The sequence below is a fragment of the Saccostrea cucullata genome, unplaced genomic scaffold (genome assembly GCF_032062105.1).
Source record: "Saccostrea cucullata isolate Sc308-1 unplaced genomic scaffold, CSIRO_AGI_Scuc_v1 ctg14609, whole genome shotgun sequence".
Classification (NCBI taxonomy): domain Eukaryota; kingdom Metazoa; phylum Mollusca; class Bivalvia; order Ostreida; family Ostreidae; genus Saccostrea; species Saccostrea cuccullata.
In genome coordinates this window covers 1-13,159 of record NW_026919310.1, presented here as the reverse complement: position 1 = coordinate 13,159, position 13,159 = coordinate 1, and the positions used below count along the sequence as shown (strand labels likewise).

The window sequence follows — 13,159 nt, the reverse complement described above, 5'->3', positions numbered from 1 at the left end:
TTAAAATGTATTTAGCCATTTTAATTTTAATTAATCCATAGTGAATCATACTGATAAACCCCGATAGCCAGCCTACTGTGAAATGTCGATTTTAAAATGTGTAAAAAAAAAAAACGGGGGGTGGGGGTAAGTAGACAAGCAAAAAGATCTCCGAATAAAAAGACAACAGGTTAAAGTTCAAGCTAGAAAACCATACCCCTCTTTGACTGGATATATATTCTGGTAACATGGGAGATGCAATTAAACCTTCTACATCAACAATAAATAATTCTTTACTAAATCAACAGTAAGAGAATATTCTAAGGGGAAAAAAAACGGAAGATGGGAATGCCATGAAAATTTTGCTAAATATAAATTTTGTTTCAAAAACTAATTTAAGATGATCCAATAAATACATGTTTCAATTTTCTTAAATTGTTCCGATGAAATGAATGAATGAAATCCCACTCGAAACTGAATTGCAATATATTTAGAAATTAAATACAGCTATTGTAGACTTTTCCCAAAAACATAATACCCAATTTTAAGAATTAATAATATTACATCGACAGTGATATTATGAATAAGGATATTTATAAACCAGGGCAAAAAAACCACTATAGATTAAGCGAAAAGATAGCTGAAGAAGTGTAGCTTTCCGAAAAAATCCGGCAGACCGGAGAGCTACAGTGCCACCCATGGTAAAAACTGTATATTTATTGCGCACAAAAAGTTGCGCTTAGTTCTGGATTAATTCATCCAAATTCTAACCTCAATCTCGAAAAAGATAGATTTAAAAGAAAATGCCTTACTCCTCTACATGTATAAAGTACTCTCGTAGTTGACATCTGCACGAAGTATGTTGGACGGAATATCTTTCAAACCAAAATGGCAGTATAAATACACGAAATTTTTGATGATCTCAATTTCAGGGCCAGGAGGGCTATCAACAATTCTAAGCGATGTTTTGTTATGAAAGCAGTGAAATAATATGTTAGGAACACACAATACGTAATATTTGAGATTGCATTGAAATAAATAGAGAAACAGCGCACTTTTTTGTGCGCAATAAATAAACAGTTTTTTTTAAATGGGTGGTACTGTAGTTCTCTGTCAAATATTTTCTTCTGAGAGCTACAGTTCTGCAGCTAGCGAAAAGACGTACAAATTTCTGGCTTAAATGTCAGATATGGGGACATCTTGTGAGAATCAGTGCAATAGCAAAAAGTATGTGACAAGTGGTTATGGGTGTAATTTCCAAAAGAAAGAAGTCTTAATTTTAGAATGATGAAAAAATAAATTTAAGCACTGGTGATGTTCATTGCGGAAAGAAGGACGTTCGTGCAAAACTTTAATGAGCGTGAAATATATTTCACTGACTACGGAATTTTTGATATGAAGTAAATAAGTCTCGTTTTACGCTGAAATCTTCAACTCTGATATATTTACATGTATCTAAATACCCAGCATATCTCGACATTCATTAAATTACCGTTGAAATCGAAATACTGAAGTTTATATCATAATCCTAAAAGGACTCTAAGGAAAGGAATTAATAAACAAACTCAAATATTTTTGCACTGAAAGTAAAATACTGTCTATATTACAGTCGCAGCAAGTAGCATCGGGGAGGGGGGGGCTACATTGAAAGTCCGGTTCCCCCCCTTTTTTTTGTTGCAGCATAGTCAAATTAGTGCACAATAGGACAAAAGGCAGTGTATTATGTTTGATTAAGAAAAAATGATACTGCAAGAAGTCTGAACCTAACCCACTAACACCCCCCCCCAACGGCGAAACTGAATTCGAGTTTTTTTTTATGGTAAATTGAATTTTTATTCTGGCTATCCCCCACACTCTTTTCAAACGATGCTACGTCACAGAGTTGGGGGGGGGGGGGGCAGGCGAAATCAAGTCATATATTTTTTTTTGAATTTCGATATATCGATAAAGTAGTATGTTTTGAACTAATAACTAGGTAAGATTATTACTTTACCGCATCGCCTCATACAAAAAAACCAAACGTGTGTTGGACGTAATATTTCATTAGTGTGCATATATAAAAAAAAGAGACAAGAACAGTGCAATTAACCATCTCTTATCAAGTTATACAATGAACATAAATCATTTTTTGAGATCATAGTAGCGGTCCTTGTAAAAAAAAATATATATACAAATGTTATGTTCAAGTGAAATAGGGTATGGGTGTCTCAAAAAAAAAAAGGTGAATGTGTAGAAATATTTGTGACCGATTTTAAGTGTGATTTACTAAAAAAATAAGAAGTTAAAAGTTTCAAAAGTTAGGTATAAGTTCAAAGAAAATTTCAATTTAAGGTACGGTATATAAACCATTCATAAGACAATCCTTTGTCAACATCCTTTGCGTCTTTATATTGTTTTTACTCCATAACTAAGACAGGCGAAGAAAATAATTTGTATAAATAATTGAAGCTTAGTGTTTTAAACATTTTTAATAAAATATTCAAAAAAGTAAACTTAAAAAATTCGCTCTCATGGAAATAGCGGACATGAATTAAATTCATGCATTCATATTTTTTTTTATAAACGGAATAAACATTTTAAAAACAAGTTTTACATACCTTGGCGTATCTGCATTTACATGTATTTCTCATTTTGCGGTGATACAGAACATATATGGTGTTTTGATCCTATCCTAACAGTTATAGGGAAAAAAGCTACGTGTGTGTGTGATGGTTAGTGAATGATGAATTTTGATGACTGATAAGAAAATAATTTTCTTTTTTAATATCGGGATCGAAGTTTTTTTTTTTTTTTTTTTTTTTTTTGCGAGGGGATGTCCCGTTTTGCGCGCGGTGTCCTTCTGGGATTCTCTCTCTCTCTCTCTCTCTCTCTCTCTCTCTCTCTTTTAATGTTTATATGTTACAGGTGCTTTATATATATTATAAGTTGAGTTAGATTATTTTATATTAAAAGAATAATTTGTATGGATTTAAACAAGTATTATTTTTCTTACTAAATACATATTATAAATCGTTCCTAGATTTTGTCTAGACCCACATCCCCCTTAACGATATTACTAGATCTGCTCTAAAATAGTATGAAAATAGTAATAAAATATGAAATCTCTTAGAAATAGTCACATACTAGTTGCCAGGAAAAAAATATTTTCTGAAGTTTATAATTCTCAAAAAGATTGAGTTATTTCTATATCGTTATTTTAAGAATTTTTGGAAATTGAATTAGACGCAGTCGACGTCACTACGTTTTCAGCGAGTAACGTCAAAGTTAATTAGGCGCGCCTTACTAAAATGCCTATAAAATACTGAAAAAGTGAGATATTTTCAAAATTTATGTATATTTGCATTCAGAAAGAGTTCGGCTATCAAAATTTACCAAAAAGTAAATTTATGAAAATTTGACCTTAAGGGCCCTTTTCTCGTGACGGCAGTCAACTTAATTTGCAAGCGTCATGCAAAAAAAAGTCTTCTATTTTTTTCAATTTTCTCTTTCTTCCGAGATGGTGTCTCTTTAAATTAAGGGATACAGGGGCATCACTGTTTTTATACTAATGTTATCATCTCTAAATTTATATATAAATGCAAATATTCAACACAGCCTGGTAATATGTTTTATTAAAAATATAGCGTAGAGTATGATGTTCATATTTTGTCTATTTATATGAACAGCATTGAAGAAAAAATTGAAATCGAATTCCAAAGTATTTTTAAACATCATATTTTATATTTTATGTTTCTAATGTTTGAAAATACTTTTAAAAGAATAGGATATTTGACACTTTAATTAATTGTTGAGACAAAGAAGAAAGTTTGAAACCATCGACATCATACCATCATCATAACCGTTTTATCATTAAGAATAATTAATTTTTTTTTTCAAAGTCCGTCTTTTCTACAAATGATATACAAAATAAATAGTTACAAAAAAAATCTTAAGAAAAAAAAATGCATGTAACAGAAATTGGACGATAGAACTTCTTGGGTAAAATTGCATCGAGCATATATTTTGAATAGCACAGTGTATATCCATTAATTTCAGTATAATAATTAAAATTGATTAAAGTAATTTGTTATACATCTAAATGTACATTTTTAATATTAGTATTAATATAATTATTCTACATATCCAATTTTTGTATTTATACATCAATACCTCTAAGCAAATTAGGTAACTCCACCATTATTAAATCATCGCTTTCACGTTCTGTAGGCCACCTCAAATACTCAATACACCAAAATATATTTTTGATATCGTTCGGGAGTCTCTCTAACGGTATATCGTCTTTGATGATGACAACAATGGAACTCTGACGCTGGTTATGGAAGGCGTGAGTAACCGCCATCTGGACGGCGTATGAGGCCCAACCACTCTCCAGAAAACATTCGGTGATCACAAACAACACTTTTCGACTTTCATTTATACATTTCACTATTTCTTCTGCCTCCCATTTTCCTGGAGTTGAATCTTTATCCTTAAGCCACGCCTTGATGTTCAAACTTTTTAATTTTTGGTACAAAGAATGAACAATCGACATAGAGTCTTATTCAGAATAAGACACAAATACATCATAAATGTAGTTGTTTTCTCTCTTCTGTAAATGTACACCCTTCCATCTGTTTTTAAGTCGCAGTATAACATATTCCACGTGTATACGGTATCTTCGTAAAACAGTTACTATAATAAGTACAGACAAAGTAATCAAGATCAACACTACAGAGAAAATAAGCCATTATTTAGTTTGGCATTCTTTATCGAATTTTTTCCAGATTTGTTCATTATCAAATAAGTGGTTGACAGGTACTCGGTTCCCTGCGCATAACGTTTTATCAATATCAGAAAATACATGTTTGTGACTTCTCATCCATCTCAAAGACTGAATAGCTGAACAGGTACAAGAAATCGGATTGCCTTCTATAAAAATTGATATTGCAATAAATGTTTTAATGATATTTTGGTCATTATTTGAGAACTCCGATATCAAATTGTATCGCAAATGCAGATATTTCAAATTCTGCATAAATTTGAAAGTGTCAGGAATGTTTGAAAATTTGTTATTGTCTAAGTTTATTTTTATTAAAGAATGATGCTGGTCTTTCAAAAGAGAGAAAGGTGAATAATTCAATTTGTTTCTTGAAAAATCGATTGAAGAAAGATTTTTTAGATTTCTGAATATATTTTTCGAATTTGATTTTTCTGTGAAATTTAGATTCATGCCAATCGCATATAAGCTCTGAATTCCTCGAGAATGCTGAAATAAATCTGAGTGTACTTTTTCAAAGCTATTACCCGATATGTTGAGAGTTTTTAGTGAGGGAAAATCAAATTGGTCGACGTATGCCAGAAAAAAATTTGTTTCTTGAATGTACAATTTTTGTAATCTTACACCGATAAGTTTGAAACTTGGTGTCCATCTTTTTACATTATGTATATAATTTCTCGAAATGTCTAGAAGTTCAAGATTTTTCGACAGTGTTATATTTATAGAGATTATTGATCTATTATATTTATAGATACTCAACTGGTTTTCCAAGGGTTGTGGGCCATTGCAACACACATTTATATGGTTTTCCAAGGGTTGTGGGCCATTTTTGGAGCTGATAACACAGTAAAGAAGTATGACATATCCACACCATGCAAATGATTTCTTCTTAAATCTATATACTGTAGGCAATTCAAAAAAGTTGTATTGTCAATATGAAAATTGATATAGTTAATGCCATTGCCAACCAAAGATAAGGTACTGGCACAGACATTGATAAGATATTCTGACAACCACTCATCTAAAACTATGACACCTGTTTCAAGATCTTTAGTGTTTTCATCCATAAAAATTTTACCAATATTTCGATGCTGGAAACATTTAAGAGAGCGCAAGGCCGGAGTAATGTCACATTTCCCACCAAAGTCAATTGTAACCTCTTCTGTTAGATATGGAAAGGAACAAAACAGATCTTCAGTGACGTCACAAAATACGTGACCATGAAAAAACATATCAAGGCGATAAATGTTGGAGCGCCGGAGTCCTAAAAATGATGTATTTGCCAAGCTTAAATCATTCAAAATATGAAACTTTAATTCAGATAAGTTTGTTAAGTTTTCAAATGGTGCTGTAAATGAAAATCCGCTGAAAATGTCGATATGAAGACTCGATAATGACTGAATTGCAGAAAGGGCAACATCCGGGTATCCATCTGACTGGAAATTATTTTGATCAAGTCGAAGGAACTTTAGGTTGTGTATATAGGAGAAAGCTTCAACTTCTATTCCGTTTTTAACAAGCTCACAACTTGAAAGATCTAGACTGCATAAACTAGAAAGTCTATGGAAGGTCTTATTTTCGATGTTTGTAATTTTGTTATGATTAAGGATTATGGATGACACAACAGAAAACCCAGCAAGATTTTTAAACGTCATTTCTGTTGAAATAGAAAATCTATTAAATGACAAATCCAAAATCCCATAGCGGTTTCGTAACTTTTGTGGTATTTTTTCGGGGATTCTGTCTGCATTAAGTCCACTACAGTTCCATAGAACTCCAAAGTTGCCACATTCGTCCGTGTATGGCGCTGTTGGACAGAGGAATGAAATAACAACCACACTGCAAACTGCAAAAGAAGTTCATACGATCATAAAGCGTTCTCTTTTTTACTCTTAGGTAGATAGTGTAAATTCGCAATAAGTATAAAGAATAGAAAAGAATTCTTTGTTACTTTTTATTCTCTGTATTTTTAATTTAAATAAAAGACGAAAACGATATAATTGTGTTCATACTCGTACATGTAGTGTGTGTTTTAAAAGTTAAAAAGCAATTCAGCATACCCCAATTCTTGATTGCACGCAACGGCGGATATGACTTGAAGAAAGATTTTATATGAGAAAAAAATAACAAGTTAAAACAAATTCTGGGAACTGGACTAGAGGGGTTGAATGATATGATCATTGTAAACTAGAAGAGTTCGTTAGAAGATTTAATCACAAACGTTTCTCTAAAATTTTACTAAAAGGACTAAGATGGTTATTAATGCAAATGATTATTTGAATTTATCTCAGAATCTTTGTAATAATTTGTTTATTTGTTTATCTAATTATTTATTCATCAACAAGTAATTGATTGGTGTACAGTCCAGACAGGACGATACGAAGGTAAATTAATCATCATTGAACTGGGGTTTATTGTTATTTTTATCAAGGATATCCTGATTAGATCAGCATTAAGATTAATCACTTGCACAATCTATAGATTATGGAATCCAAAAATAATTAAATGAGACTCAGATTGATTGCTTGTATATTGTTTAACGTCCCTCTCGAGAATTTTTCACTCATATGGTGACGTCACCATATGCCGATGAAGGGCTTCAAATTTAGACCTATACTCGGCACTCAGGGCCATAAAAAAGTCATATGCTGTATTAATATGAAGGCATTCTAAAGTAGTATTAATTTCAAGCCCCCCCCCCCCTTTCAGTAAACTTTTCAGTTCTGATCTGATTTGTTTTTTTCCTAGATGATTTGGTCAGGTGAGCGATTTGGCCCCTGGCCTCTTGTTTTTCTATTCTTCTTGTTATCAACGCAAATGCAAAGAAACTGAGTAAATGTTACGGGTAGAAATTTTATATTTCATTTAAAGATTAGGGAGTTTTCGGATACAATGTATTTAATTTTACAATATGCCAAATACTGGCTCACGTTTTTCTAATTATGAAGATCGGGCTGCATCTCTTAGGCATTTAAATGGTCAAAAGGTTTTCTTGTACGTAAATGTAAAAATACCCATGAAGAGATGTCTTTTTCGTCAGGAAATTCACCTGACAATTGTATTTACAGATAATACATAAAAAGGAATAAACCCTTTGGTATGTCTTTGAGAAACCCAGAACTCCACATTTATGAAATAAATAAATTGTTTATAATTGTGAATATTGAGATAAACGAATAAAAGTAAGTCCTTCGGGCGTTATAGAATTTGATCACGTGACCGACTCCATCTCATACTCCAATGAAACTCTAAAAATCATATCTTATTTCTTAAATGACTGCAGAAAATAATGTCGTAAAGATAAACTTATTTAAGTTTAAATGGATTCAAAGGAGATTGAAGTTTATTTCCATAGATATTGAAGGGTGACGAAAAGTAAAACCCAACATAACTTTTCTGTTTACCATGTCCGTGAATAATTTACCTTATACCTCTGTACTCTCACTAAATCTGATAAGAGCTACCTTGAACCCCTAGTGTTTTATAATTTGCAGAACACTGATATATGAAAGGTTCCAAACACTTTGTCAGGAGTAAAACAATTTGAATTTTATATACAGCATTAGTACTGTATCTAGTGCTTGAAATAACAGATATTTCAACAGCTAAATAGCGTCGTTCAAAATCAGCAGTTCGTATTAATTAACTGTTCGTTATATGATGACTTTTCTTTGTAGAAAATACATGTATAAACTTTTATTGCGCTGCATTTTGCTAACTTCTTTAAATCATATTTCATACCAATCGTAAGTTTTTGTTTTTGTACTGAGAAAAAAATAATTTTCCGTCAACCTGATTGATTGGGCCTAATGTGCGTTATCACTCACATAGGATGGTTTTTCTTACTAAAAAATAGATACTCGGCGTTTTTCCTTTGGAATTTTCAAAGCTCGTGTTAAATTTCTTCTTCTTCTTCTTCTTCTTCTTCTTCTTCTCATATACTATTAACTTTTCCCCTCAGATTTATTCTAATACATCAAAGTTTTGGATAACCTTAAAGAGTGTTTGACTTAAAGAATCGTGCTATATTTAAATTCATAGATGATAATTACTTTTTGATCACTCTTTTCTTAAGCACTACTCAAATTTTATTTTCAGAAGACTCAGAAAGTATTAAAGAGCTAAATCCACGAAGTGCAAACTCGGCACAGTCATCAAAATATATAAGACTTTCTCACACATTTACTCTGAATTGTCTTTTGTAAAAACATTTTCTTTTTCAGAATATCTTTTCTGGTTTTCTTTGTAATATTGACAGATATCAGATGAATACCTGCCTAAACCAATGTTTTATAGCAAAGTTCATGTTAAGGCATTGATTTAATTTACCACTGCTAATTTTGGCTTTTGTGTTTTTCTATAGTCGTATGGTGTATTGTTTGTAAATTTAAAGCCTTCGAGCATAATCTGAGATCCTTGTTGTGCTTAAAGTACAAATGTGGTGCCATGTTTGAGAGACGGCAAAATAACTTAATCGACGGTAAGTAAATATCGGAATATCATATAATATAATACATAATGAAACCTGTATTTCTATCTGTTTTGAGATTTTATTCCTCTAAGAAGTATTTACATTGTAGAATTCAAGATAACCAGTTTTGAAGTATCATGGCAACATTCAATGATCCGTTAGGCCAAGCACAAGATGTAAAACGGTGTCAGCTTTGTCCTGGAAAAGACAGAAAATCTGCTGCTGAAACTTGTTGCAATTCCTGTCAAGTTAACCTATGTAAAATCTGTGTAGGAAACCATGTTATATCTGATCCTGACATGAAACACGATGTTGTCACTTTCAAATTTAAAAAATCTGAAGTCATACCACCCCAGTGTAGCTTCCATGACGAAGAAAAATGTGACAAATTTTGTGAACAGTGCGATTCTCCATTCTGTCTGAAATGCCTCAACTCTGGAGCACATAAAAGTCACAATGTCCAGTCAATTTCTGAAATATACAAGTCCAGACAGGACAAAATTACAAAAGACAATCTAGAACTTGAAACTGAAATCGCACCGGTGTATGATGCAATTTTATCTGAAATAGAAACAATGACATCAAATGTCCTCCAACAACATGAAGATAGAACTCAATCAATAAAAAATCTTGGTGAAAAATGTCATAGGCTTGTAGAAAATGTCATCAGAAGATATGCGAATGTTTTGAAAGAAAGATACAGTCAAGATAATAAAAACTTGTTGACGTTAAAAAGCGAGTTCCAGAGGCTACAATCCTTAATACAGTCAGCTATAGACGAAAAAAAATCCATTCTATCTTCCATGGATTCATCCAAACTTATCCATTATATTTCCAGAAATGAAGACTTTATCAATATACCACCAACGTTTGAACTAACAGTTCCAAATTTTACCCCAGTTGAGATTACAGAACAAGTACTGTTTAAAATGATTGGTGAAATTCCAGAGACAATTAAATCTAACATTCAAGGAGAAGTTATTAGAGTTGTTCAACCCATAGTACAAGTACATTCAGAAAACCAGACAAGAATTTCATTGACGAACCTCAAGTAATAAGAACCATAACCCTTGGTAATGGTAAAAATTACAGAATAGAGTGTATTCCAAACACAAACGAATTTTTTATCTTTTGTGAAAGCCAAGCCATCTATCATATGAACATAGAGGGTAAAATATTGGATTCTATCTATTCTGGGCCCAGAAAAATGCCATTAGACTTGGCAGTAACAAAAGAAAAATATTTAGTATATATCAATAGCTGGATTCAATGTATAATATTAAGAAAGAGCAACAAAGAACAGAGTTTAATTTCACTTCATAATTGGAATCCATTAGCGATTTGCTTTACCTCCACAGGTGAATTACTGGTTGCTATGAGATCGGCATATCCATATAATGACCACGGGCATTGTAAAGTAGTCCGTTACAGTGGCTCTTCAGCCGTGCAAGAAATACAATACGTTAACGGAGACGAATTTTTATATGGTAGTCCAAGGTTTATCGAAGAAAACAAAAACTTTGATATAGTGGTGAGTGATTCCGTTCCAGACCAGGTGGTCGTAGTGGATAAGATGGGCAAGTTAAGATTTAAATACAAAGGAAATTTTCCATCAAAATCGAAATTCACGCCGTGTGGTATAACCACAGATAGCTTGTGTCACATTTTGATTGCTGACCTAAGTGAACATGTTATACATATCATCGATCGGAACGGATACTTTCTCCTGTATATTTCAAACTGTCAATTACAAGAACCATATGACCTTAGTATAGATAGCAATGATAATTTGTTTGTTGCTGAGCTCGGGACTGAAAAGGTTAAGAAAATAAAGCTGTTTGAATAAACATGTTTATGATAATAAGATATTCATGGGTATTGATCTGTTTTGTATATGGCACCTTTTCTTGGCACATCTTCTTTAAATAGAACAGTCTTATGCGTTTTTTTCTTTTTGTTTTGCAAGCGCAGTTTCTAGTGTCAGTCGCAATTTTATTAGTTCTCGGAGGAATTACCCAAGAAAATAAGTAAGTTGTTTGGTATTTTTACGTACTGAAATACACTTGGATTGATATTAAATAATTTGACTCAATGACTAAATCCCCAAAGAAGTATTGTTGGCAAGGACATTTGTCCCATCTTTTCAATCGCATTCTGTATATTATGTAAGAATAACAAACCCTCCTTTGAGAAATACTTTTATCATGTACATTACATTTTCAATAAATATTGTATAATTGTTTGAGAAATATGTTTATAGAGTTTTTCTTTGTCTTAATTGTTTGAGAAGAATGTTTACTATGTTTTGATTTCTCTTATTTGTGTTTATAACTTGTTTGATTATTCTTTCATTTACTTTACAAAAAAATGACATCTTCTATTCCTCTACTCAATGTTGTCTTATCTTTAATAAAGAGGTTATGTTTAATCAGGTACCAATAATTTTCTCAAATTTTTTCTCACGATTTTGATCCAGATGTTTATGACAATAGATTCTCTCTTTACAAAATTGATGAAAATAATTAAAAAAACCCTTCTTTTATAGCTTGATAAATAAAGGTGTCTTAAGGTAGGATTCTTTTCTGGTTTATGACTTTCTTAAAAATTTATCTACAGTAAAATTTTCACGATTTTGAAAAACTATTTTTTTTTATCATAGGATTCTTTTCTGGTTTATGACTTTCTTAGTACACGATAAAAACTATTTTTTTTTATCATTAAGGTCTTCCGTTTCCAACAGAAGACCTTCTACTGATTCTGTTGGTAAAGATTATTATGTCGCCCCGAACGAAGTCGGGGACGACATATTGATATTGTACGCATGTTTTTTTTATCCAGGCTGTTTCTCGGAGATGGCTGGGACAATCTTCCTGAAATTTTCCCCAAAGGACGATCACTGGTTGTAGTTGTGCAGTGAGGTCGTTCAGTTCCAATATGTCTACCGTTGCCATGGAAACCTGGTGCAAGTAAGTGACGAATTTTGTCCGTGAGTGTCTGGTCCTTAAACGTTCGTCATAAACTCTTTTTATTTTAATGATTAGTATCTATATAGTTGTGCGCTTTGCATTTAAAATTTTCAAATAATCGATTATTGCCATGAAAACCAGGGGAATGTTAAAATTCTTTAATTTCGATTTTCTCAATAACTACTCAAGCAATCGTTTTGAAACTTTCAATGTTACTTCCTTGCAATGTGTCAAAGTGATTTCTACTTTTAAAATAATTGAAATGAGTCGCTCACAGTTGTCATAGAAACGAAACATAAAAAAAGGTTAAGATGTACACATGTGTTCTCCAAGGTCTAGGTCAAAGGGTCAAAGTTCTTCGTGTCCAATAAAAGTTCATTTCACAAGGATTGCATATTTGAAATACGAAAGCCGCGACTGTTTAAACATTAGGTACTATGTTCAAGACTAACCCCCCCCCCTTTTTGAGGCGCACTGCCAGGTAGAATACACAGATATAACATATACAATTTACAGGTAACGTTTTAAAAGTTTCATTCACAAAATTCAGTTCTCCTGATGTAATTTGATAGTTTGCCAACCTTCATTCTTCTTCTGTCCTGTCTCTAGATTTTATAATTAGTTTATTTTATCTATATAAAAAATAACGATTGTCAGCTGCATTTATTAGCATTTCGCGTTTTTTTTTTGTATTTCTTTTAGTTGTTTATTATTAATTTAATTAGATAGTGCAAGTATAAAATAGAAAAATTGGTACGTTATTTCCATACTTTTTATTCATTCATAAATCCTTGGATCCACGCCTACAGGTGCGCAAAGCCTTGATCACTACTGTAAACAAAACATTCAAATCGCCGAAAATGTTCATGATTCCGCTAAACTGAGAAAGTTTACACATGATTTATCATCTCATAAGAACATCAGCTCTGTGCAATGCAGAAATGCTGGAATTGAAGGTGTCAGGTCAGATTCGTTTTCCGGCAAACC

At 32.2% G+C, this 13,159-nt stretch overlaps 2 protein-coding genes across 2 annotated transcripts; one reads left to right on the top strand and one right to left on the bottom strand.

The window, feature by feature from the left end:
* Nucleotides 1–4,128: 4,128 nt before the first annotated feature.
* LOC134229185 (toll-like receptor 2 type-2) lies at nucleotides 4,129–4,510 on the bottom strand (the record flags this gene model as incomplete). The annotated part of the gene is made up of 1 exon (XM_062710892.1): nucleotides 4,129–4,510. A coding segment is annotated over exon 1 (382 nt), but the record flags the coding sequence as incomplete, so codon positions are not given.
* Nucleotides 4,511–9,343: 4,833 nt separating this feature from the next.
* On the top strand, nucleotides 9,344–10,261 carry LOC134229174 (E3 ubiquitin-protein ligase TRIM45-like). The gene has a single exon (XM_062710881.1). It carries the CDS (start codon nucleotides 9,344–9,346, stop codon nucleotides 10,259–10,261), a length of 918 nt encoding a protein of 305 aa, XP_062566865.1.
* The last annotated feature ends 2,898 nt before the right edge of the window (nucleotides 10,262–13,159 follow it).